Below are 24,442 nucleotides of genomic sequence, written 5' to 3'. Positions count from 1 at the left end.
TCCAGGTAGCTGGCTGGAGGATTCCCTGGACCTGTTCCACACACAAGAGGCATGAAGAGCCTCTGGTCTGAACACATGAGTGTTCAGTAGTAGCAAGTGAAAGCACATGTAGCACCTCACAGCCAGCCCCCTACAGTCTCTCCTCTGACCAGGGTCAAAGGTACTCTCTGTAGACAGCTCCTAGCTGGGTACACTTCTCCAGGGAACCCTTCAGAGAAGCAGCCTTATATGGGGATCTCCAGCCTGGCCTGAGAGGCATTTTGCAATCCGTCCTATCCCTCACCTCCATCAGGGTCAGAATGTCTACAGCTGGCTCCTCCTGCATACAGGTCCACTCCATGCGGCCTCCTGTCCTGTCCAGGGCCTAAGTGTGCTGGCTATATGCTCACAGGTGTGGGGTGTTTAGCTTCTATGCCCCAAGAGAGAGTGTGCCCCCCCAAAACTAGAAGGGCTCTAGCTAAAAGGGAAGCTATCGCTTGCTTCTAACTTTCCACTTCACAGGCTATAATGAGAACAGAAATACTGTATCTAGTGGCCAGCCAACTAACTACAACTACCTTATCTTACATGCTGCTATAAGCACATTGGTGTCAGAAATGCTGGCCATAGACGGGTCGAAAATCGGCTGATTTTTCGGCTGAAAGTGGGTTAATTGGTTGGCCATTTTTCGGGGTTTTTGCACATTTTTTTCATCAGGCATGTTGGAAAATTTGCGCCCAATTTTGACGATCGGCCGATTTTTCCGGCAATGATGGGCAAATCGGCCGATCATTTTTCCGATAAAAAATCTGCGCAGGAAGAAGAAAATGAAGAAGAAGAATTCCAGTCCACTATTATATTTTATATGAAAAAGTTTTGCAGTTGCAACAAATGTATCTATTTGTATCCAAATAAAAACATCTGTATCCAAAATGGATACAAATGGATACATTTGTTGCAACCGCAAGACTTTTCATATAAAATATAATAGCGGACTGGAATTCTTATTATTATTCTTATGTATTGCTCCCCTGTGTGCTCCCCTGTCTCTGCAAGGTACAGAAGTAATTATGGGGTTAAATTCTGTCCATAGACGGGACGAAAATCGGCCAATTTTTTTACTGTTGGTGGTAACGTCAGCCGATCGAACGACCGATTTTTCATTTTTTTTTTTTTAAGCGGCCAATTTTCAACCCGTCTATGGCCTGCATAAGAGAAGCTTTCCATAGAGTCTCTGTCTACACACATCAGGTAATTCTGATTCTCTGGTTGCCATTTCATTTGGATATATGGGCACACGGAGGCCAAACACATCAGGGAAATTTTCAGTGCTGCCAATAATCATTGTCCACGTGTCTGTATATTTATGCAGATCAGCTAAAGGTAAATTTCTGCATTTTATTTATTATGATCACTGAATGACACCAAAGGTTTTATTGCAAGTGGCTGGTGATTTTTCTGATTCTGTTTGCTAAAACCTTTATATCCTGCTTCTTATCCTTGGGGGCTCATGTGCAGGGCTGGATTTTCCATTAGCTGCCCACCGTGCATGTGTGTAGCGGGCACCCACCGTGTCTGTGTGTAGTGGGCACCCACCGTGTCTGTGTGTAGTGGGCACCCACCGTGTCTGTGTGTAGCGGGCACCCAACGTGCCTGTGTGTAGCGGGCACCCACCATGTCTGTGTGTAGTGGGCACCCACCGTGCCTGTGTGTAGAGAGAAAGAGAATTCTGTGCCCCTCTGTCTCTCTCCATGGGCTCGGGGGTGCAAGCAGCTGCAGGCTGTGTGGCAACAATAGCGACGTCCTCAGTATGCAGGCAGCCCCGCAGATGAAGGCCGCAAGGAAGGTGAGGACAGCTAGGCCTGAGAGCCCAGTAGGGTGAAGAGCTCCACCACCACCCTGACCCCTGAATAGGCAAGCACAGCATCCCCGGAACCTCCCTGAACCAGGACTCCTCCAACCACCTCTCTGCTCCAATTTCAACAGTGAGGTCTGCTTCCCGGAATGGAAGACAGGCGGATTGGAGGCCCAAAGATTGAAAATGAGCAGGAGGCACAGGCTGTCAGGGAGCCACTGGAAGGATCAGAACACCCCCCAATCAAGAAGGAGACAGGTCCCTGCCTGCTGCTGGCTGTCAGGTTCTGGGCATCATTCACAGACCTACACGCAGACAGAGACTGGGAAAGGGGGGCAGAGGAGGTACTGCAGATAGGAACAGGCCAAAGATCTCTCTCCCATCTCCCCCCTCACCCCCCTCTCTCTCAACCCCCCCCCCCCTCTCTCACTGCCCTCCTTTCAGCCCTCCCTCTCTGCAGACCCTGATGTAAAAGGGAACTCTGTCGACTGTGATGTAAGGGGGGGGTGGATTTAGTGAGCAGAGGCCACCTTAGTTCAGAGTTCCCATTTGCATCACGGTCCGCAATGTCCCCATTACATCCGGGGTGGACTGACAACTCATGGGGCCCCCAGGCAATAGGGGATCATGGGGCCCCTGTGTCCTTGCCCAAACTCAAAAAAGCCTATGAAAAAGGTACCAGGGGCATCTCATAGGGTCCCCTACTGACCCCGGGCTTTCGGGCAGTGCCCGAGTTTCCAAATGGTCAGTCCGCCCCTGATTATATCAGAGTTCCCCTTTACATCAGGGTCTGCACAGGTACCCCCTTCAATGTAAGGGGGAACCCTGCAGATTCTGATGTAAAGGAGAACTCTGAGGCCTCTGAGGTAAGGGGGGGCTCTGATGACTAGAAACCCCCTTACATCAGTGTTCCCCTTTATATCAAAGTCCACAGCATTCCCCTTTACACATTTAAAAATATTTATATGAAAATATTTTATAAAGAAAAAAAAATTGGTTTTAACAGGGGGGTGGTGGGCGCTTCAGAATTCTCTACCAATAGGCTCCGGAGATGTAATGCCCTGCTCCTGTGCTCAGATTTTGCTACCAGTGATGTCTATAAAGGCCATATTTTAAAATGAGTACTCCACTGATGTGAATTTTATTGTCAGTATGCTCTCAGAAAGACACCCTGCAGTCTTACTACCCCTGTAGTCCTACTACCCATGGGATCTTCACTGCACAAATGTTTGATAAAGATTCCTTAGATTCTTGTAACCATTACAAAAACAATATCTTTATTATTATTGAGTCTGCACATCTGCTGTGCCTTTATGATGGCTCCTACCACCCCTGCACTGAGTTCCTGGGTCTGCACATCTGCTGTGCCCTTTATGATGGCTCCCACCATCCCTGTATTGAATTCCAGGGTTTGCACACCTGATCTGCCTTTTATGAGGGTCTCCTACCATTTCTGCCCTGAGTCCCTGGGTCTACACAGCTGCTGAGGTTCCAGGTCTGTACACCCTATTATGGGGGCTTCCACCATCCCTGATCTGAGTTCCCGGGTCTGTACACCTGCTGTGCCCATTATGAGGGCTTCCCACCATCCCTGCACTGAGTTCCTGGGTCTGCACACCTTCTGTGCCCATTATGAGTGGTACCCACAATCCCTGCTGAATTTTTATCTATTTTACATTCTGAAGGATGTAACATGTAACACCCAAAGCTATCAGGTGGACAGGAACAAAGTTGGAAATTATGGGAGATATCACTATTAAAGTATCCAAAACATATATGGCAAGGGCTGACTCGGCCCACTATGGTTCATCTGTGTCTTAAATATACATTTTGGATGGACCGACCCTTTACCGCCTACCGTCCACAGTGAGGTTGATGGTCTTTTCTCCTGTAAACGTATCATCGGTGATGGAGACCTCCACCCCGTAGGTCCCCTCATCGGACAGAAGGAGGTTACTGATTAGCAGAGAGCCATTCTCAAAAACATGTATCCGATCCTTGTAGTCTGCACGTAGGTTCCCTATGATGTCTGCGCCCACTGACTGCACCACAGTGATAGGTTTCTCTCTCTTCAGCTGCCATTTTACCACAGGTTTGTCGCTGCTCGAGCTGCTGTACTGCACTGAGAGGAGAGCCGACTGTCCATATGTGCCGTGGATGTGCTGAATGTGACTGGTGATGTTCACAGCGTCCACCAGATCTGGGAGCATAAGAGAAAAGTCAGATTTTACACCATTTGTTATTATCTGCTATTAATCTATAGTAACTATCAAAGTCAACAACCAGAACTGCAAAAATCAAGGAAACCACAATAATGGTGGAATGCAGGAGAGACACCACCCCAGGACATCGTGCTGGAGGGGGCGCTTCTGGAGCAAGAGAGGCACCCATGTAGGACAGTATGATGGGCTTCCAGGGCAAGAGACACCCTGCAATCTCCAAGGACAAGGAAAGAACAAAGAGAGGGCGCACAGGCCTAGTGCATTAGTGCTCTTCCTCAGAGCCCAAAGAGGCTCCTCGAAACGCGTCAGCCTATTGGATGTCTACATTCCCCATTACGGATTGTTGCTCAGCACGGTGTTGACCCAGCTGTTCTTTTATGATGTGCCTTGACTTTATTGTCGTTTGTGAGTACAACACCTATTTTATTTCTTATTAAACATTTTTTATGGTAATGCACTAGGCCTGAGCGCCCTCTGTTTGTTCTTTCCTCATTCAGTATATTTGGATTCCCCTGGTCTGTTGAGGGCAGCAAGGTGTGATTGTTCCAGGACATTCTTAATGTGGTTGCAGCCTGCATCGAGTCCATCCCCAAGCGCTGGTTCATTAATCTCCAAGGACACCATGCTGGGGGGGTTCTGGGGCAGGACACGCCATTTCCTACAACACACAGCTGTGGAGGTGGGAAGCTCCTGGGGCAGGAGCTTCTCCTGCCTCTGCAGTGCTTAGCTACAGATGCACTTGCCCACATCAAACCACCCCTGTGTGCTGACTCCCAAATGGCTCATTCTCCACTTCACAGTAAGTCAGAAAAAAGAAAGGAAAATAGATAACTCTGGAATAAAAAAAAGCAATATGTGTTTATCAATCTGTTTTATGCAGAGGAGACCACCTCAACGTCACCTACTGATGTGTTTTCCATGCAATGAGGTTATTGGTAATAAATTGATAAGTTCATGATGGCATGAGTTGATGAGTTATAAACTACTTCCAGAAAGAAGAACTTATGTTTGTTATGATAATATTAATGGAAACCCAAGTTTGTTTTACTATGATGATTATGACTAAGTCCCGCTGCTCTAACAATATCCCCCCATCCATTGTGGCTTTCCCTGCCCAAAGGGGTGGAACCCCTAGGCCCGGTGAGCAGCCACTGTCATTTGTGTACCCTGCGCAAGTCACTGTATGTGCTTGTTCCATCAGTTTGGAGGAGAAGGTAGGTGCATTTGGGTATCTTCACCCACATCTTCACCTGGGGTATCAGAGGACCTTGTCCTGGAAGAGCTGGATAAAAGGATCAAATTCAGGCATGCAATCAGAATTCCTAGACCTGCATAAGATTGGTTGCCAAGGGTATTGAGTTTTTTTTCCTTTTTTTCTTTTGGGTTAAGTTGGGCTTTTTTTAAGCATATATTTCTTTATTGGGTTCAGCAACAATAACATAACATGGGTTCCAGCAAGGATAAAGAATTAGATTAAAAGACTTTATTGGGTTCAGCAACAATAACATAACATAAAGTAAGAGCATCTTACCTGCATGGGTTCAAGCACGGATTTGAAGAATGAGATTAATAAACAGTAGGTTTTTCCATTTTAATAGGCAAGTCCATCAAAGAATTCTCCCCTTTGGCCCAATAATGCCCAGACAGGCTCCAATATCAGTCAATATTTAACTGCCTGCAACATTAATTTCCAATCTATGTGTGTGTTTTGGAATCTGATGCCGGTGGAGTCACTTTTTATAGTATTGTTAACAGCTGACCTGTTACTTTACCCCATTTCTACCTACTTTCAGATCTTCTATTATTGAAGCCTTCTAAGGTCATGTTGACACACACGTGTCTAGGTGCTGTTTGGATGTGGAGCCTCTAAATAAGGGCATATAAATATTTGCCCTTCATAATATAATTACATATCAATATCATATACATCTGACAATCTCTGTTTTATGGGAAAGACTAACGCATAAACACAAAGGGGTGGATTTACTAAAGGCTAATAGACTGTATTTTGCAAGTGCAATTGCACTCATAGCTTAGTAAATACAGTGAAGTTCTGCTGATTTCCATCATCCAATTATGTGCAAGCAAAAATGCTGATCTTTTTTACTTTTTCTTGCACCTGATAGGGTGTTCTTTATAAAGGGAAGCTCACTAAGGGCTCGTTCACACTTGGCTGTTTTACCAACGCTTGCCAAACGCCCCTAAAGCGTTTGGCAAGCATTGGTCCGGCGTTTGTGGAGCGTTTTTTAACGCTCGGCAAACGCTCCGCAAACGCCGCATGCGCGGTTTAGCGGCGGTTGCTAGGCGTTTGCCGAGCGTTAATAACGCCCCACAAACGCCTATAATGCAGTTTGAGTGGTGTTATTGCTCCGCAAACGCCCCGCAACTGCGTCGCAACCGCACCGCAAACGCCGGCCGGGCGTTTGCGGAGTGGCACCATAGAGGAGAATAGGAGGCTTCAAAGCCTCCTGACTCGACCAGAGGCGTCCGTTTTGCCGCGACGCAATGCGACGCGACGCAAACGCTCCCATTAGAACAGCACCATGTGCTGTAATGTGCAGAATTGGCAGAGGCGTTTGGGAAGCGGTAAAAACGCCTCCCAAACGCCTCTCTGCCGCCAGCACACAACGCTAGTGTGAACGTAGCCTAAGTCCTGGGGAAAATTAGCGCAACTGCACAATTTATTTGCTCTTAGTAAATTCACCCCCATAGCATTTGCTTTATGATCTGTGCAAGACTGCCTTTGTCATATAATAGAGATCTAAACTCTTGCATCTATAGATGTCTCCAGGGAAATGACAGCACCTGGATGGGAAATTACAACCTGGGGCCACCTGGGGGGTGTTGGCATAGGTCAGAGCCTGCCCACTGACACGTGATGGTCTCTTTTTTTCTAGTTGTAATTTAACAAATTGGAGAATGATTACCCCCTTAAAGTGAATCGGTGCTTTGCCTACATTAAGAATCTATTGCTTGTTTTTGAAAAGTGATGGGCTTGCATCCAGGAATACTAATCTCAGTTGCCAGTTCCATTTGTGATAGCCAACAAAGCCATTCTTTATGTTGGTCTCCAACCAGTCAAGGTTACCACCTCTCTTGCTTCCTATCATGTCTGCACTGTACTTACTGCAGGACCAGTGACCACATCTTCATGATGGGACATGGCCGCTGGCAGGATTCCCACATTCTAGCTCTAGAGAGTGAGTACTGAACCACAAGCTGTCATGGGATGTGGAGTAAGATGTGTATTACTGGATGCAAGCCCATCACCTTTCAAAAACAAGCAACAGATTTTTTATGACTGGAAAGGATGGGTTTGACTTAGTATTTTTCAATGTGGTCAAGTTGAATGCTAACGTATGTAGGAATCCTACCTTAAGCTGGAGTGTCCCTAACTAACTTTAGCAGGCTTCTGCAGCATGGCTGTAATCATATTGAATTATTTATGTTTATGTTTTCTATGTTTGTTAGGGTTCTCCTAATCTTAGGACATTTTTAACGCATACAGCTATGTTGTGAGTTGCCTGGATAGCCTATGACGTGCGTAGACCTGTACAGCAGGAGAGATCTTTTTATACAGACTGCTTAACCTCCCTGGCGGTATGATTATTTCAGATTTTTGCTGCTGAAAGCGGTACCATTATTTTGCATGGAAATTTGGCGTTTTATATTGTAGGCCTGTAATTTTTAGGAATAACTCACTGAAATCTGTCTGAACAAGAGTCTAGTAAACATTCCGGGTAAGATAAAACTTGAAACACAAAATCATAAATTATAATTTAATAAATAATCATAAAAAATAATAATATAATAATAATAAATTTAATTCAATAATATAATCAAACCAAAAACACTGAAATTTGAAATAGAGCGCCAAGTTCACACATCACTGAGCAAAGTCGCAAAATCGTTTTCAGTGTCTGATGACGAATTTCCCCACGAATCATTATCACTCAATTCTGCAAGTGGTTCTAATTTACTATCACTGTTCTCTAGCCGGTCTAAAACCGCTTTTGACCTAAAGGGACGCTTTTTGGACGCCATGGACGTTTCTCAGTTTCCAGGCAGAAAGAACAGTAAAAATGCAGGCAGGGGACAGGACAAAGCACTCGGGACAAAATGTATGTGAAATGGTTTGATACAGTAATGTTTTACTATGTGATTTTAGGGATTTTAGTGAATGTCACTTTTTGTCATTTTAAATTTCCTGCCGTTTCATCCCCTGTACGTCCCGACGCTCGCAGGGGACGGAACCCAGATTACAGATGCCGGCATCCGCCGGATTACATTACAGGGGACACTGCAGGAGGGACATCGCAGAAGCGCAGGACAAGGTAAGTGACCGAGGGATCGCGGAGCAGCGCCGCATGGTAAGCCCGAGTGTAGCTCGGGGTTACCGCTTGTGGTGCTGAAACTTTACCCCGAGCTACACTCGGGAATACCGCCAGGGAGGCTACAGCAGAACCTGGGGCATAAATACTTTCATTTAAATATATTTCTCAATAGCTAGAAAGGATGTAAATCCACTTTGTGTGCACCAAATGCCTTTGCAACCCTAGTTATTACCACATAAACATAGTGCTGTACATAGCCTGTGCAGAGAGTAGAGGTGTGGGAGGGGACCAGCAGGACCCACCCACTACAGGCTGCCTGCAAAAAACTACTGGGAGGGGGAGGAGACAAGACCAGTCACCCTGCACTAGGAGAGAGAGCAGCAGTGACCGGTCTTTATTACAGGAAGCTCCTGCACAGAGGAAAGGTTTCACACTGGATTACTGCACAGATGTGGAAGAAATACAGAAAGCACACCAAGATTCAAGGAACAATTCACAACTCTTGTATTTAGACAATCTTTTTGTGTTGATTAGATATGAGCTCAGGCGTGTTCGGTTCCCAGTCTGAACCCACCTGAGCTATCAGGCCAGGAAGCTGCCACTGTACACTGCCAATCATAAACAAGTGAGGCACTCCCAGCCCTGGAGCTCCGCATAGAGTATACAAGGGGAATGTCTCAACCATTTACGATTGGCGATGTGCACTGACTGCTTTCTGGTGGGATAGCTAAGGTAGGTTTGGACTAGTATCTGAACAAGCCTGAGCTCATCCCTGTTGTTGATGATGTCACTGCTACTTTTACAAGGTCATACCTGGGTTTGTGCGGACATTTGGTGCATACAAAGTAGATTTCTATCCTTTGTAGTTATTAATTAAATGAAAGAGTTCAGCTTTAAATCTTACTGGTATAAAATGTCCTAGCAGGATCTTTATTTTTTCTAGTTAGGAAAGCCTCTGTGGCCCCTGCAGTGGGCCTCTCCTGTTGGGGGGGGGAGGCTTCTTGCAGTCTTTAACAACTAAGTCAGCACAGTCAGGGAGGAGTATTTGCAGAGCATGTTTACTTGGCAGTCAGTGAAGGAGCTCATCCAGGGAAAACACATTTTAAAGACACAATAGCCACAACAAGGCAATATATCAAGTGGCTACAAAACCAGACACGGCGGGGTGCCGGAATAACCGGACAGAACCAGTGGCAGCAACCTCATCCCTGGGCCTCAATACCTCATCTTGGCTAAGGACGAACAAAATAAAACAGCAGAAGCAACTGTGAAACGTGTGATCGCTTCATCGGTTTCTGTGCAAAGCTGCCCAGACCCAAATTATCTGACACATTGACAGCCTTAGTCCACCCAGAACTAACCTTTAAAGGGAATTTAAGAATATTAATTGTACAGAATTATATCTGCTCCCTTATTTAGGTTTACTTCCCTGAACTGTCAGGATGGAAATTGGGGGTGGAAGATTGCCAAAAATATGTCCCATCAATTGTCTGAGCTTACATGCTGCCTCCCAGCATCTAAATGTGCATAACATTGTAATTTACAGGTTTACAATTCTTAAGCTACCAGGCTTTGGTATTTGATGCAGTTATGTATACTCAGACGCTGGGCGGCAGATGTGTGAGTACAGAAATAGTAAAAAGTCAAGTCACGTCCAACTCCTGATGTCATATTGTCAGCACTGTTCTCTGCAGTATTGAAGACGGCCCACTACTGCTAGGGTTGCCAATAAAAACGTGACTTTTTGCTGGTGTTATTAATAGGAAAGAGACCATAAGGACATATTTTTTACTAGAAAAAGTGTCAACGTTAGCAACCAAGAAGAGGATTCAGGATATCATGTGACTATCCATGAGATCATTTGAATTATGGTATGTATACGGGATAGTTTTAAACAATATGTGTGGGGCATGCGCAGAGGAAGGGATTTTTTTTAAACCGGAGGTCTGCTTTAACCCCCTTCTCTAGCAGCACATATTAAACTCTCCTTCAATCCATTCAGCCACTGGGAGCGAAAAAAAAAAATCCCCAATAATTTCAAGTATGAAGAGCATAGCCCTGTGTAATATACAACATAACAGAAGGAAAGATGGAAAGATAATGGATAAATAAGATTACGATAGATAGACAGATAGATAGAGAGAGAGAGAGAAAGATAGATAGATAGATAGATAGATAGATAGATAGATAGATAGATAGATAGATAGATAGAGAAAGATAGATAGATAGATAGATAGATAGATAGATAGATAGATAGATAGAGAAAGATAGATAGATAGATAGATAGATAGATAGATAGATAGATAGATAGATAGATAGATAGATAGATATAAAGATAGGTAGATGGATAGATCTTTTTCCCATGCTCGCCTGCAGGACTTCTCCAGAACCTCTCCCATCCTTTGGAACTCCTTACCCTAGTAGGTCTGGTTAGCTTCTACCATGTCCTCCTTTAGACGATCCTTGAAAACGTATTTATTCAGGGAAGCCTACCATACCTCCATCTGAAAACTGTACTTGGGTCACCTCCATCAAATCATCCCCTGCAGCCGTGTGTGTGTGTGCAGTTGCAAAAATTTAAATTGGAGGACACTAGAGGCTGCAATATTGGTGAGTCCACTGTCCATACAGGCTGATCCACCCACACTTTGCCCTACTGCCCCTTATACTGTGCCCTCCTGACCTACCCACACTGTGTCCTACTGCTCCCTGTACTGTGCCTGCTTGACCTACCCACACTGTTCCCTACTGTCCCGTGTACTTGTACTCTGCCCTCCTGACCCACCTAAACTGTACCCTACTGCCCCCTGTACTGTGCCTTCCTAACCCTCCCACACTGTGTCCTACTGCCCACTGTACTGTGCCCTCCTGACCCACCCACACTGTGCCCTCTTGACCCATCCACACTATGCCCTCCTGACCCACCCACAATGTGCTCTCCTGACCCACCCACCCTGTTTCCTACTGCCCCTTGTACTGTGTCCTCCTGACCCACCCACCCCGATCCCTATTGCCCCCTGTACTGTGCCCTTCTGACCCACCCACACTGTGCCTCTTGACCCACCCACACTTTGTCCTCCTGACCCACCCACAATGTGCCCTGCTGAACCACCCACACTGTTGCCTGCTGCCCCCTGTACTGTGCCCTCCTGACCCACCCACACTGTGCCCTGCTGACCGCCATACTGTGCCTTCATGACCTACCCACACTGTGCCCTACTGACCCTCCCACACTGTGCCCTCCTGAGTTGCCCACACTGTGCTCTCCTGAGTGTCTTACTGACCCTCGTACTGTGCCCTCATGAACCACCTCCATTGTGCCCTATGTACCCACATACTGTGCCCTCCTGACTCACCACACTGTGCCCTACTGACCCCCATACTGTGCCTTCCTGACCCACCCACACTGTGCCCTACTGACTGCCATACTGACAGCTGATCTGGGGGCACAATGACAACTGTCCAGGAGAATATGTTTAAGATGATCGCTGGGATTGGTCAGGAAGCGTGTCTTGGGCAGGGGCGGACTGACAACTCATGGGGCCCCCGGGCAATAGGGGATCATGGGGCCCCTGTGTCCTTGCCAAAACTCAAAAAAGCCTTTGAAAATGGTACCAGGGGCATCTCATGGGGCCCCCTACTGACCCCGGGCCCTGGGGCAGTGCCCGAGTTTCCAAATGTTCAGTCCACCCCTGGTCTTGGGTGGTCCCAGAGAATGAAAATTTGAGTAATGGTTGTATAATTCAGACACAATCTAACGTCTAAAGCTAGTTTAAAAAAAAAGTTCTAAGAGAGAGTCATTTTTAGGAGACTAAGTATAAGGCAGACATCAAAATGTTTGGTTTCCTTTCTATTGGCTCTCTATGGGCAGGAAACAACTGGTGGCTCATTAAAGGTCTTTCATTGTCTGTTTGTCCATATAAACACTACCATTGTGTACACAGACCTTCAAATTGACAGTCCAGATTAAATATACAGCATGTTGCAGTTTTGATCCTTCTAGTTTCCATTTTTCCCTTTCACTTTGTACTCGGTGAGCAGCAGATGAAATACACAGGGTTCATTTTTGTTCCCCAGATAATCTGCTTGCAGTCTTTCTTCTCTAGTTTTAGAAGCAGGTACAAAGCCACCAGAAGGACTGAAAAACTGAATGATGGGTGAATTAAACTGCAAGTACTGTTTAAAAGAAGGATTAGAAACTTGTTGAAGGAAGATTAAAGCTGTAGGACTGTTTTCTTTCAGCATCTGGTTCAATTTTTTACCATATCTCTAAGATTGTAAACTCCAAGGAGCAGGGCCCTCCTAACCCTCTTGTATTGAACTGTATTGTTGCTGTATTGTCTCCTGTTATATTGTAAAGCATTGAGCAAACTGTTGGCGCTATATAAATCCTGTATAATAATAATAATAATAATAATACATACAGCCTAATATTATTGTACTGTAAGATACTGTAGATAAGCCTTTGTCAACCTTTTTACCATGGAGGAACTTTTGAAATAATTAAATTATTAATGCAAAAATGTATTATATTGACAGTTCATCTGACTGTACATGGGCATGAACAGTAATTTTTATATAAAAAAATAAATAAACAAATAAGGAATGTGGCATACCTAATATATTCACCACACAATGCAGACTGTGTTTTAACACCCTCCTGCTCTATACAAAAAATATTTTCTGTAATAAAAAGGAAATTCAAAATAATAATAATTGCCAGAAATGAAAGACAGGCAGTAAAAATTGTGGTGTCTGGTTTACGTTGGTAGTAAAATGCCCCTATGCATGGGTAGTTGGGTAGTTAATAGTAGAGGTGTACCTATACATTGGTTTTCAATGTAGTGCCCCCTTTTATTGATGGTCTGAGTAGAAGGGTCCCCTTACATTGGTTTTTCAGTGGAGAATTGCAGACCCCCCTTTACATTGACGGTAAGTGGAGAAGGTTCCTTCTTATACTGGTGGTCAATGGAGAATTGCACCCCTTACACTTATGGTCAGTGGACAAGGTCCCCATTACATTGATGGTGAATGAAGAGTTGCTCCCCTTACACTGATTGTCAGTGGAGAATTGCACTACTTACAATGATGGTCATGGAGAAGGTCCGCCTTACACAGATGGTCAGTGGAAAAGGTACCCGTTATAATGGTGGTCAGTGGGGAAGTGCCCCTCTCACATTGACAACTAGTGGAGAAGTATACCCCTGTGGTTTCTGGTTTAAGTTGGTGGTAAAATGCTCCTATGCATGGGTAGGTGGGTAGTCAATAGTAGAGGTGTACCTATACATTGGTTTTCAATGTAGTGCCCCCTTTTATTGATGGTCTGTGCAGAAGGGTCCCCTTACATTGGTGGTCAGTGGAGAATTGCAGACCCCCTTTACATTGACAGTAAGTAGAGAAGGTTCCTTCTTACACTGGTGGTCAGTGGAGAATTGCACCCCTTACACTTATGGTCAGTGGACAAGGTCCCCATTACATTGATGGTGAATGGAGAATTGCTCCCTTACACTGATTATCAGTGGGGAATTGCACTACTTACAATGATGGTCATGGAGAAGGTCCGCCTTACACAGATGGTCAGTGGAAAAGGTACCCGTTACAATGGTGGTCAGTGGGGAAGTGCCCCTCTCACATTGACAACCAGTGGAGAAGTATACCCCTTACATTGATGGTCAGTTGAGAAGTGTCCCCCTTATAACAATGGTCAGTGGAGAAGTGCCCCCCTACATTGGTGGTCTGGTTACTGGGAACAATACCATCTTACATTAGTGATCAGTAGAGGATGGACCACCTTACATTAGTGGTCAATGGAGGATGAACCCCCTTACATTAGTGGTCAGTAGGAAGAACGCCCCATTTACAGACACATAAAAGTTTCATTGGTGATCAGTAATTATATACCTGAGAAACAAGCCCCTTGCCACTGGCTCTGATGGGTAATATTGGTGCCAAAACTATGCAGGCACCATCAGGCAGGAAAGTAATCATCATTTATTTTTTCGCTATGTACTCAAGGAACCCCTAGCAACCTTTGGTCGAGAAAAGGCTGCTGTAGATATTAAAGTATACATCCAGACAAAACTTTTATCTTGTAGTTTTAAACGGACTAGGGAAGAACCCTTCTCATGTTTTAACTTCTAACCAGGGCTCTGTTAAGACCTGTACATGGGATGAAAATATCGGACGAATGATTGTCCGTTTTTTCTTTTGCATGCTAGTCTCATATTGTAAGTTGCCCTCCTACCCGTCTTGTATTGAACTGTATTGTTGCTGTATTGTCTCCCGTTAGATTGTAAAGTGCTGAGCAAACTGTTGGTGCTATATAAATCCTGTATAATAATAATAAGTGAAGAGGTTAGTAAAGTTCCAAAAATTCTTGTATGACAGAATAAAAATTCAGAAGTAATGTATTGTATTTGTATTGTATTTTTGGATGAAAGCGGTACTAATTAAAGGAAAATCATACAAGAAAATTTTTCGTGATTCTCCCTTCGAATAATTTCAGACGAAAGCTGTGTACTATCGATCAGATTATCGTACGATCGCTTTGAAAGCTGTATTTTTTGTATGATTTTCTGATCGTGTGTATTAGGCTTTAGAGAAGTTGCCCCTCACTTACTGTCCCGGTGACAATGTTTTCAACAGACAGGAAGTGAGGGAAAATCTGTAAGAGGGACACAGACAGAATTAAGAAGTTTTCATCTAACATTCCTGACTCTACTAAAGAAAAGCATTTTTTTTTTAACAGTTGCGAAAGAAAAGCATTTTTATTTTTAACTGTGTTGTTGTTGAAGGTTATAACTCACTTCCTGTCTGGAAAAACTGTTGTTACTGAGACGGTAAATTTGAGGAAATCCCTCTAGCAGAGCTTTGAATAGCATCAAAAATATGACAGAATTTTCTAATCATTCCAAACTCTATCCAAAACTAAAAAAAAAAAAAAAAAAAATTTTTCACTGAACATACACTTTAAATACATTTTTCAGATTTGGATAGTGACTGCTTGCCGAAAATTGTAAAAATTGTGCACAGGACCATCCATACAGAATAATTAATATTTACAGATTATAAAAGTCTCACCTGTGTATATAGGCAGCAACCAGAGCAGGTGAAGAAAAGCAGAGGAGCTGAAAGCCCGTGAGTCGCCCGTTCGCCGTGTCTTCATCTTGGTAGAAGAGCTCATTCCCGGAGGTGATTTGCATGTTTTGTCCACTCTGGGCACGTCCCTCGGCACTGCTTGGTGCTCCGTGCCAATGTCTTCTGAATAGAGCCGACTCTGTTCTTTGTTCTCCTATTCCCTCTGTCCACTGCCTTTTCTCCTGGACAAACTCTTCATAAAAAAACAACATTTATCCCAACAACCAGCACTCAGGGACCTCACATCTCCATACAGAAGGATGTATATCAGTGTTCATCGGTCAGACAGAAATATCGCAGGAGCCTATAGGAAGGGCACTGACTGGCAGAAACTGGCAGAGATGGTGGTCCAGATGTGGTGGAGCGGAAGTCGCTGGGCACAGGACTGAATAGAGCTGGCAGGCCAGCATGGTAATCTAATTAGACATGGATTTGATTTGTAAAGAAGCCCTCCTTTTCTTATTATATTCTGTAGCTTTACTGGCAATAAGTGCAGATATGGTTAGAGTGGACCTGTCAGTAATTTTGGCAGCCTGCATGAATGCATTCTGGACATATCACAATATAACAGAATCATTTTTCTGAAAATCAGTTATCAATAAAAACCTGGAGCTCCAGTCCATTCCTCCACCTAGGCTGAGATGATGCCATCAGTCTGCCACAGCAGCAAGAAGCATTTCCTCAGTCTCCTCTCTCACAGTGCTCAGACTACAACATTGTAACATTGTAACTTTGTAGCAGGGGCTTGCAGCAGGAGCTGATCTGTGTCGGCCATTGGTGAACACACGCAGGAAGTGCACATGAACTAAATGATTGTGTCATCTCTGAGTCTGGTATCTTAAACTAGAAAAATGGTGACCCTGGATGAATCTTGAACAAAGAATGAAAAACTTGGAATGCATGTACTTAAAGTACAAGAGTGCAGCCCACCTGTTCAAGTACCTAACCTCCTTCTTGAACCAGTGATCCTCATTATGTGGCCCTGCTAAGCACTCCACAGCCCTTCCAGGAAAAATGGCCCTGACAATTCTCAATTCTTCCTTTTAATGTGCATGTGCCGCAGCCCCATTCATTTCTATGGGTAAGTACTCATAGCGGCCTTCAGCGGTACAGCAGAAGGGTAAGGGTGGGGGGGGGGGGTCACTTCTCTCTCTGTCTCTTAGAGCTCTGCAATGTGTAACTCCACACCCCCAGTTTTCTGAAATCTCAGACAAGCTGTATAAATGATGTACTTTGAATGGCTGGAGAGAAGAGAACACTGCAAATAAACAGATAAAACTTACATAGGAGTGTAATAATATATTATAACAATAATAATTTAAATATAATAATATTCTGCTTTTCTTCAAAAAGTAGTAACATCATGAGGAGTCATAAACTACAAGAATCTGAAAAATGTAAATAAAATAATAGTCCAATGAAAATACATTAAACATAATTGACACAATTACTAAAACTGATCACACTTACTAAAACTGGAGAGTGCAAAATCTGGTGCAGCTCTGCATAGAAACCACTCCATTTTTAAAGAGGAGTTCCAGTTGAATAGAAAAAAAAATTAAAGTCAGCAGCTACAAAAACTGTAGCTGCTGACTTTTAAAATATAGAGACTTGCCTGTCTCTTGGTCCAATGGTGTCCTCACCACGGTTGGTTTCACCGACTGTCTTCTCTACCCGTTGCCGGCATCTTCAGTGTGGGCACCTGGCTGCGACAGATTGTGGCACAGCCGGGTGCCCACTGCGCATGTGAGAGTAGTGCTGCACTTTGTGAATGGTCCCATAGTCTTCTGGTACCTGTCACGGGTCCCAGAAGACTACGGGGGGACTTCCACTTCCAATCACCTTAGGCGATTGCACCGAAAGTGGGAGGCGGTACCTGTCAAAAACGGGTACCCACTCCGCCCCCACTCCCCAAAGGTTCCAATACTTAATGTGAAGCAGGGGACAAAGCCTAAAAGTGGAACTTCCTTGTCACGTACCTGATGGGAGACTGAATTGAGGAGGTCGGCCTCACTTTTGTCACTAGCCCTGACCCCGCTGAGGTTGAAACAGAGGGAGTCTAAGACCCAGGGGAACAAGAGTGTCAGTAGTTGTTGTTTGCAGCTCTAGCAGATGAATACCTTGGAAGGCTGAAGATCCTCTGATTTTGGCACAGGAGTAGCAGGCAGAGCAGGTTTGGTAGATTGCCAGGCGTGCACAAGAGCAAGGCAGGTAGTGAAGACAAGAGACAGGAGCAGTGTCATGGAATAGCCAGGGTCATCAACAGTCGGGCAGCATGGTACAAAATCAGGAGGAAAAGCCAAGGTCAGGAGCAGAGCCGAAGTCAGGAACCAGTATCAGGAGAGCAATCAAAGTCAGATGAGGAGCAAGCCGGGTCAGCAAAGGAGGAATCGTGCAGGAACAGCAGGACACAGGGGGGGAGCTGAAGACCAGTCAGCACTGAACATGAACAGAGACACTCCTTAAATAGGCCGTCTGGTGCCAATCTTCGCCGTGCGTGTGTGCATGCGTGATCGCGCATTTCCGATCGTGGTTCGTCTTGCTGGAAATCCCTTACATTCCCCTTTTGGGTGGAGCTCCGCTTTAATTGAACAAGCTGAAGTTAGAAGCTGATTGGCTATCATGTATTGTATTATGCATTGTAAATAATATTTAATAAAATGTGTAGAAAAAAAATATTCATGTGTCTAATAAAGAAAATTATTGGCATATGATTATTTAGGTTATTATTTATGTCCAATCAGAGAGGCCCTTACCATGTAAATAGTTGTTGGTAAATCTATAGCTGTCCATTTATTTTATAATCTGTAGAGTTTTCTTTTGATGTATCAAAGCAATAAAACACGAGAGTCTACCTAAATATTCTAGTCGGTTTTGTATCCAAACTGGGAGGTCCTTCAACTACATTGCTGTTACTAAATCTAAAGAGGATTGCACAATCAAATTTTAACATGTGTGGCTGGCTTTAGGAATATTGCACAATAAGACTGCAAATAAGGGTTAGGTTAACGTCAGAGGATGTAGAGTACGGGAGTATTTTTTTTTTAAATTCTGTGCTGAACACTTTCATCACCAAATTATCGACGCCAAAATCCAATGTACCAACTAAAAACATTCACCTCAGCTGTAAACTAGCTGTAAATGGCTATAGCAGCAAAAGAGTGAAGGATTGTTGGGAGGTTGCCCTGCGCCCTGTCCCATTCACAGGGTGATTTGTGTCTGGGAAAACACTACAGGGCCCATTGTCCCATGTGGAGGCCTCCGTCATAGGCACATTGGTGTGTTTCTTCTGAAACAGAAAAACAACACTTATGGGAACTGACAGAGAAAGGCTGAACTTCCTTGTCCCTCACTGGGTACATGGATGATTTATTGAAGGAGGCTGGGCCTCCTGTCCCTCACTGGGCCCATAGATAATTTATTGAGAGAGGCTGGGCCTCTTGTCCCCCACTGGGCCCACAGATGATTCATTGAAACAAACATAATCTTGCTCAACAATAATAATCCTTCACCTTTTATGATTGTCCCAGAATTAATTTTGCACAAAACAATAACTGATGGTCACTGTGACCTTTATACAGAAATTCACAAAACCACTGGGACTTAAAGAGAACCTGTCAGCCACTTGAAGTGGATCTGACTATGACTGGGTTCACTGAGGAGCAGAGTCTAATGAAGAGTACTCACCAGGGACCCCTCACAGGGGTTTGGATATAGTTCACTCACATAAATATTAGACGTAGTAAAAGTCAACATATTAGGAAGATGCAATAGGACCACCAGTGGGATGGGCCAGTCAACAAGTGAGGAAACAAAGGAAGCCAGTAGGAAAAGCCAGTTGGCCATTGAGGAAACAGCGGAAGCCAGTGAGATGTGCCAGTCAATCAGAGAGGATACAAAGGAAGCTGGTACGGAACAGACAGGCTATCAGTGAGAAAAAGGAAGAATCCAGCGGGACAAGCCAGTTGACCAGTGAGGAAACGGAGGAAGCTGGCAGGAATATGGAAGCACAGCTGTGCCTGGCTGCGAGGGCTCAGACAAAAGTCAGCACACAAAGCATATGAGGAGCAGCAGCTGAAAAGGGAATCTGATAGGTGGAGCATACCAGGAGCAGCAGTAAGGGCAAGTAGCAATAGGTGGAGCATACCTGAAGCAGGGGTGGACTGACCATTTGGAAGCTCGGGCACTGCCCGAGGGCCCGGGGTCAGTAGGGGGCCCCATGAGATGCCCCTAGTACCTTTTTCATAGGCTTTTTTGAATTTGGGCAAGGACACAGGGGCCCCATGATCCCCTATTGCCCAGGGGCCCCATGAGTTGTCAGTCCGCCCCTGACCTGGAGTATGGACTGCGTGGGCCAGGTAGTGGCAGCAGAGGAAAAGGAGAAGTGTGGTGAATTGGAAAGGCACAAGGACAGGCAGGAACATACATGGGAGCTTAGAAACTACAGAATGTGGTCAAACATTGCATGGGTGTCCATCCACAGAATGAGAGTAAGGCAGATACAGGCCAGTTTGCTGCAGCAGCACCTAGGTTACACCCCAATGTATGTGTGGACACATGTCATAGGAAATGTACAGCTGGACTGAGGAAGGTAAGTACCTGCTATATTAGGTGCATGCGTGCTATGTGTCAGTATCCTTGGTAATGCCTTCATCTGCTTTTCTCTCTATAAGGACAGTGCCATCTTTGTTCAGACATCATCCAGGGTCACCATCTACTTCTTGACCCTAGATCCTGGAGGTGACACAAAAATTGCAGAGCAGCCAAGTGGTAGCAACCTACAGCTACCTGGCAGCATTGTTAACACTAAACTCTAGATGAATTTTAGATCATTTTAACATTCCTGCAATCATGTTTGTTTTTTTTCCATTAAGATTGTTCGTAGTGGCTTCACTTGTAACTCCATCAATGGTTTTGTCAGCCACTATGTCATGATCCGCAGACCTGTCTCTCACCTCTACCTTCCTTCCAGTTACAATACTGGGCTGCAGACTTGCCCTATGGGTGTCAGTACTATCTCCACCCACAACGCTGATCACAGTTCTTCCTTGCACATTCTGCTGCCAAACAAACCGCAGGAGCTAGCAGTTCAAATGTAAATCCAAGGTGCAACTAAGGATATTGATCAAACATCATTCTGCCTGACTTTTGCTGGTAGCTCCAGCCTTTTTAAGGGATCTAACAGTTCAAGATCCCTCAATCTATGTGTACAAGTCTTCATCAATCAAGTCCATTATATAAATCCACATCTGGAAAGCTGGCTGCTAGTTTCATTAGCTATTTAAGAATCACATTATCAGGTAACTTTCCTAATAAATTCTTTATATACAGTATGTATTATTTTGCATTACTTTATTTCTTCACATGTAAAATATAGCAAATAAAATATAACAAAATAAAACAAAAATGTAACCTAACCTTTTTTTTTAAAAGGATGGTAAATAGAGAACGGAGGAGCAATTCAAAACCACAATATAAATCACTTCTTAAAAAAGCCAATACATTTAAAAAAATTACTAAAATCTAGTTTTTCATTTGGACTCTGTGCTGTTTCTGTTCAATTCTAGATCTATTCAGTGCCTGTACAAAGTCATTGAGTCATCCACTGTGTTCGAAATTGAAATGACATCGTTCTGCAGACCATGTTACCAGTTAATACATCATAATGATGCTCGTGATGAACGATCCATGTAACTACATCTCTTTGCTATTACATAGCAATGACCTGAATGTGATTCAAAGTAGCTATATTTATGTAGCACTACCACCTTAGGAGTCGCTGAGTTTAGGGACCCCCTTGAACTCTGCACAGCCAGGCAACACACATATTTCCACACTTTGCACACTGGAGTCAAACAACAGTCCTTGACCTTGGTTTTGTAATTTTATTGAGGGGTTAAACTTGGATGGGGCCTAGAGGAATAGGGGATGCCCAAAGGAACTGTAAAAGTGAAGACAACTTTTCTGCCAACTATGTACAAAAATGTGGGTAGCAACAGTCTCTCTTTAACCACTTCCTGTCCGGACACTTTTACCCCTTCCTGTCCAGGGCAATTTTTAGCTTTCAGCGCTATCACACTTTGAATGACAATTGCGCGGTCATGCAATACTGTACCCATATGAATTTTTTACCATTTTTTTGAGACAGATAAAGCTTTATTTTGGTGGTACTTATTCACCGCTGGGATTTTTATTTTTTTTACTATGTAAATGAAAAAGTTCAAAAATTTTGAAAAAAAGTGTTTTTTTAAATAAAATTTTGCAAATAAATAATATTTCATCATAAATCTTAGCCAAAATTTATTCCGTTATTTTTTTAGTTATTTATTCCGTTAGATTTTTAAAAAAAATCTAAATTAGTTTATAACCAAAAATTATAATTTTTAAACATTTTTTTTTACATTTTATTTTTTTTATATTATTATTTTTTATTTATTTTTTTTTTTTTACATACTGTCACCCTAGCAGTACACTGTCACCATATACACTGATACACTGATTGCTTTTACACCCATATAGGATGTAAAAGCAATCATTTCTCTTTCTCTCTGTCTGCATTCTTGCAGTCATTGAGAATTACTGAGTAAGCTGTGAGTGGTCACAGCTTGTCACATGGTACAAGGCTGTTGTGAATAGCCTTGTACCATGTGACCTCTGTGATCATTCACAGATTTCACACATAGTAAGCAATGATGTCACAAGTGACATCTTGCTTACTACTTTGCATGTGATCACTGATTCGCCAATCAGGGATCACATGATCGGGACCTCGTACAGAGGTCCCGTCCGACGATCGGTGTTTCACTGTGTCTGGAGGACACAGCGGGCACCGGATCGCGGTGGTGCGCGCTCCCAGGGAGCGCGCACAGCTAGAAAAGGCGGGTGCCGTTTATGGACGGCAACCCGACCCTGGACTGCCACCGCCCTGCTGTTTATAAACAGCAGGCGGACGGCAAGAGGTTAAGGGGTTGGCACCCTTCAGTGTACCTCCTCAGACCCTGGATGATTCTTTCTCTTCACCCAGCTGCCCTGAGGATATCCCTGGCCAAGGTAGCCCAGAAGCTATAGTTTTAGAACAGTCCCAGATGAAGGCTAGTTGAGTATTGCACCTGACCACCCTCTTACCTTATCTGGCCCAGAGGGTGTAGGCCTACTCACTCTGTCTTTCCCTGTTTGCTTGGTAGGCTGGTGGCTGCCTTCAGGCCTTTCACTGGGATGGCTCCTTCCCTGCTTCACCAGGCATGCTCGCAAGTAGATGATGGGACAGTGGAGATCCTCCCTTCAAGAATCATGGCTGCAGATGGGCTCCCCTCCTTGGGGCCCGCTCTCAGGCTCCATACTTCAGCCTTCCTCTCAGTTCATCTTCTAAGTGACACCGCACACCTTCCCCCAGGCTCTACCACATTTGAGGGTTGCCCAGGACACCATGCCCAGTCTCCTGACAGGGTCCCTCAAACATACAGATCTGGGCCTCCTCTACCCCTCTTCCAGCGAGTTTTCCAAGTTTCTGGAAGGGTGTGAGGGCTCCAGAAGCCCAGACCTGTTAGAACCTCCCAGTCTGTCCTGAGGCAAGCTCCTGCCTCACAGGCTGACTCATCCCAGGCTGCTACTCAGCCTCTGTCTAAAAAAACAAACAGCTATCTAGCTAATCTGGAGGGCCTTACATTTAAATATATGCAAAACAAAGGCTAACTCTCTTTTTTTGGTTCAAAAAACCTTTGAATTGTATACATTTAAACACAGCTACCTTGATTGCATCATATGCCGATAAGGTTCAGCACTACATAATGGCAAAGAGATACACTTACATCATGAGGTGTCTTTGAAAGTTCTTATTTATCCAAGTAATGACATAGCTAGTAGTAGCTGGTCACATTCCACTGGGCTTGTTCTGTAATATTGAAGATGTTTTATAGCTTATCCAAGCAACTTCTACATTTCTAATGAGTCCCAGAACATACCCCAACATTTATATCCACACAGGTAATACAGACACCTCAATCCTATCACCATGGAATGTGTTGATTGTCCAAACACATTGAGGGAGGTGGGTCGCTCAACTGAATTTGTTGTATATCTGGGTTGATTAATATTTTCAGCATTTTGGACATGTCTGTTATGTCTAAAGTCGAAGAGGTTATAACAAGTTTGTTTCAGTTTTATGCATCCGCCTCCTGGCTTTACTGTAAAAGTGATGTGGGAGCTCTACATCACTTTTCCGTGACCCACGGGGTGCCGTACAGTGTGTGAACCCTGGAGGTACGCAGCTCTGAGCACTTCCAGTTTACAGCTGTAAAAATCCCAACTAAAAAGCTAGGTAAACAGTTGATTGAGCACAGTCCTGTGCTTGGTACACCGGAACAGAGGGCGGGAGAGACATTAGGGGACTAATAATCCTCTCATGTCTCCATAAGTGGTACCTGTCACCTGCCTAATGCTAATACTATGGAGGCATTTTAGCCCCCTACTGATAGCAAAAAAGGTACAGTGTCACTAAAACCATTAACCTGCATTCACTATTTGGTCTCCTTCAGTACACAGAACATGGAAATGCAAATGTTTTAGTAAATATAAACTGCTAAATACCTTTTCTTATCAGCAGTATATAGCGGTATTGTGACTTCTTTCAGTGTCCAGCAGAGCACTGGTTAAAGCTTGCAGGAGGAGTTTTCATTCTCCCCTGATTGTCCTATGAGGCTGCAGGACCCCTGACCCTTTGTCTGGACAGCGCTGATTGGCCATGCGCTGATCACATGCACTCTCCCAAAGAAAAAAAAACTCTCTAGCAATACACACCAACTGAGCATGTACAGCCCAAGGCTTTGTTCTATCAGTAGATGAATTGGAAACTGTGGAAGAAGGGGAGAATCAGAGAAGACAGGATCAAACATCCTTTTTACACAATTCAGACGATT

The 24,442-nt window shown here is 44.2% G+C and overlaps 1 protein-coding gene across 2 annotated transcripts in view; it reads right to left on the bottom strand.

Annotated features, from left to right (window-relative positions):
- Positions 1-15,859, bottom strand: part of HEPACAM (hepatic and glial cell adhesion molecule) — a 36,081-nt gene extending 20,222 nt beyond the window's left edge. Inside the window, exons 1-2 of one of the 2 annotated variants that reach the window (XM_089652127.1) lie at positions 15,471-15,859; positions 3,693-4,034 (exon numbers count right to left, since the gene is read on the bottom strand). In XM_089652127.1, coding sequence (XP_089508253.1) covers positions 3,693-4,034; positions 15,471-15,573 — 445 coding nt within the window. In that variant the 5' untranslated portion in view covers positions 15,574-15,859. The remainder of the gene's footprint in view (positions 1-3,692; positions 4,035-15,470) is intronic. The other variant, XM_089652126.1, reaches the window with a different exon arrangement.
- Positions 15,860-24,442: the final 8,583 nt, after the last annotated feature.

This window comes from Staurois parvus, unplaced genomic scaffold (assembly GCF_062004578.1).
Source record: "Staurois parvus isolate SC_StPar_1 unplaced genomic scaffold, SC_StPar_1.0 ptg000671l, whole genome shotgun sequence".
Lineage (NCBI taxonomy): Eukaryota > Metazoa > Chordata > Amphibia > Anura > Ranidae > Staurois > Staurois parvus.
The sequence above is the reverse complement of the archived record's forward strand: the minus strand, read 5'-3'. Positions and strand labels throughout refer to the sequence as shown.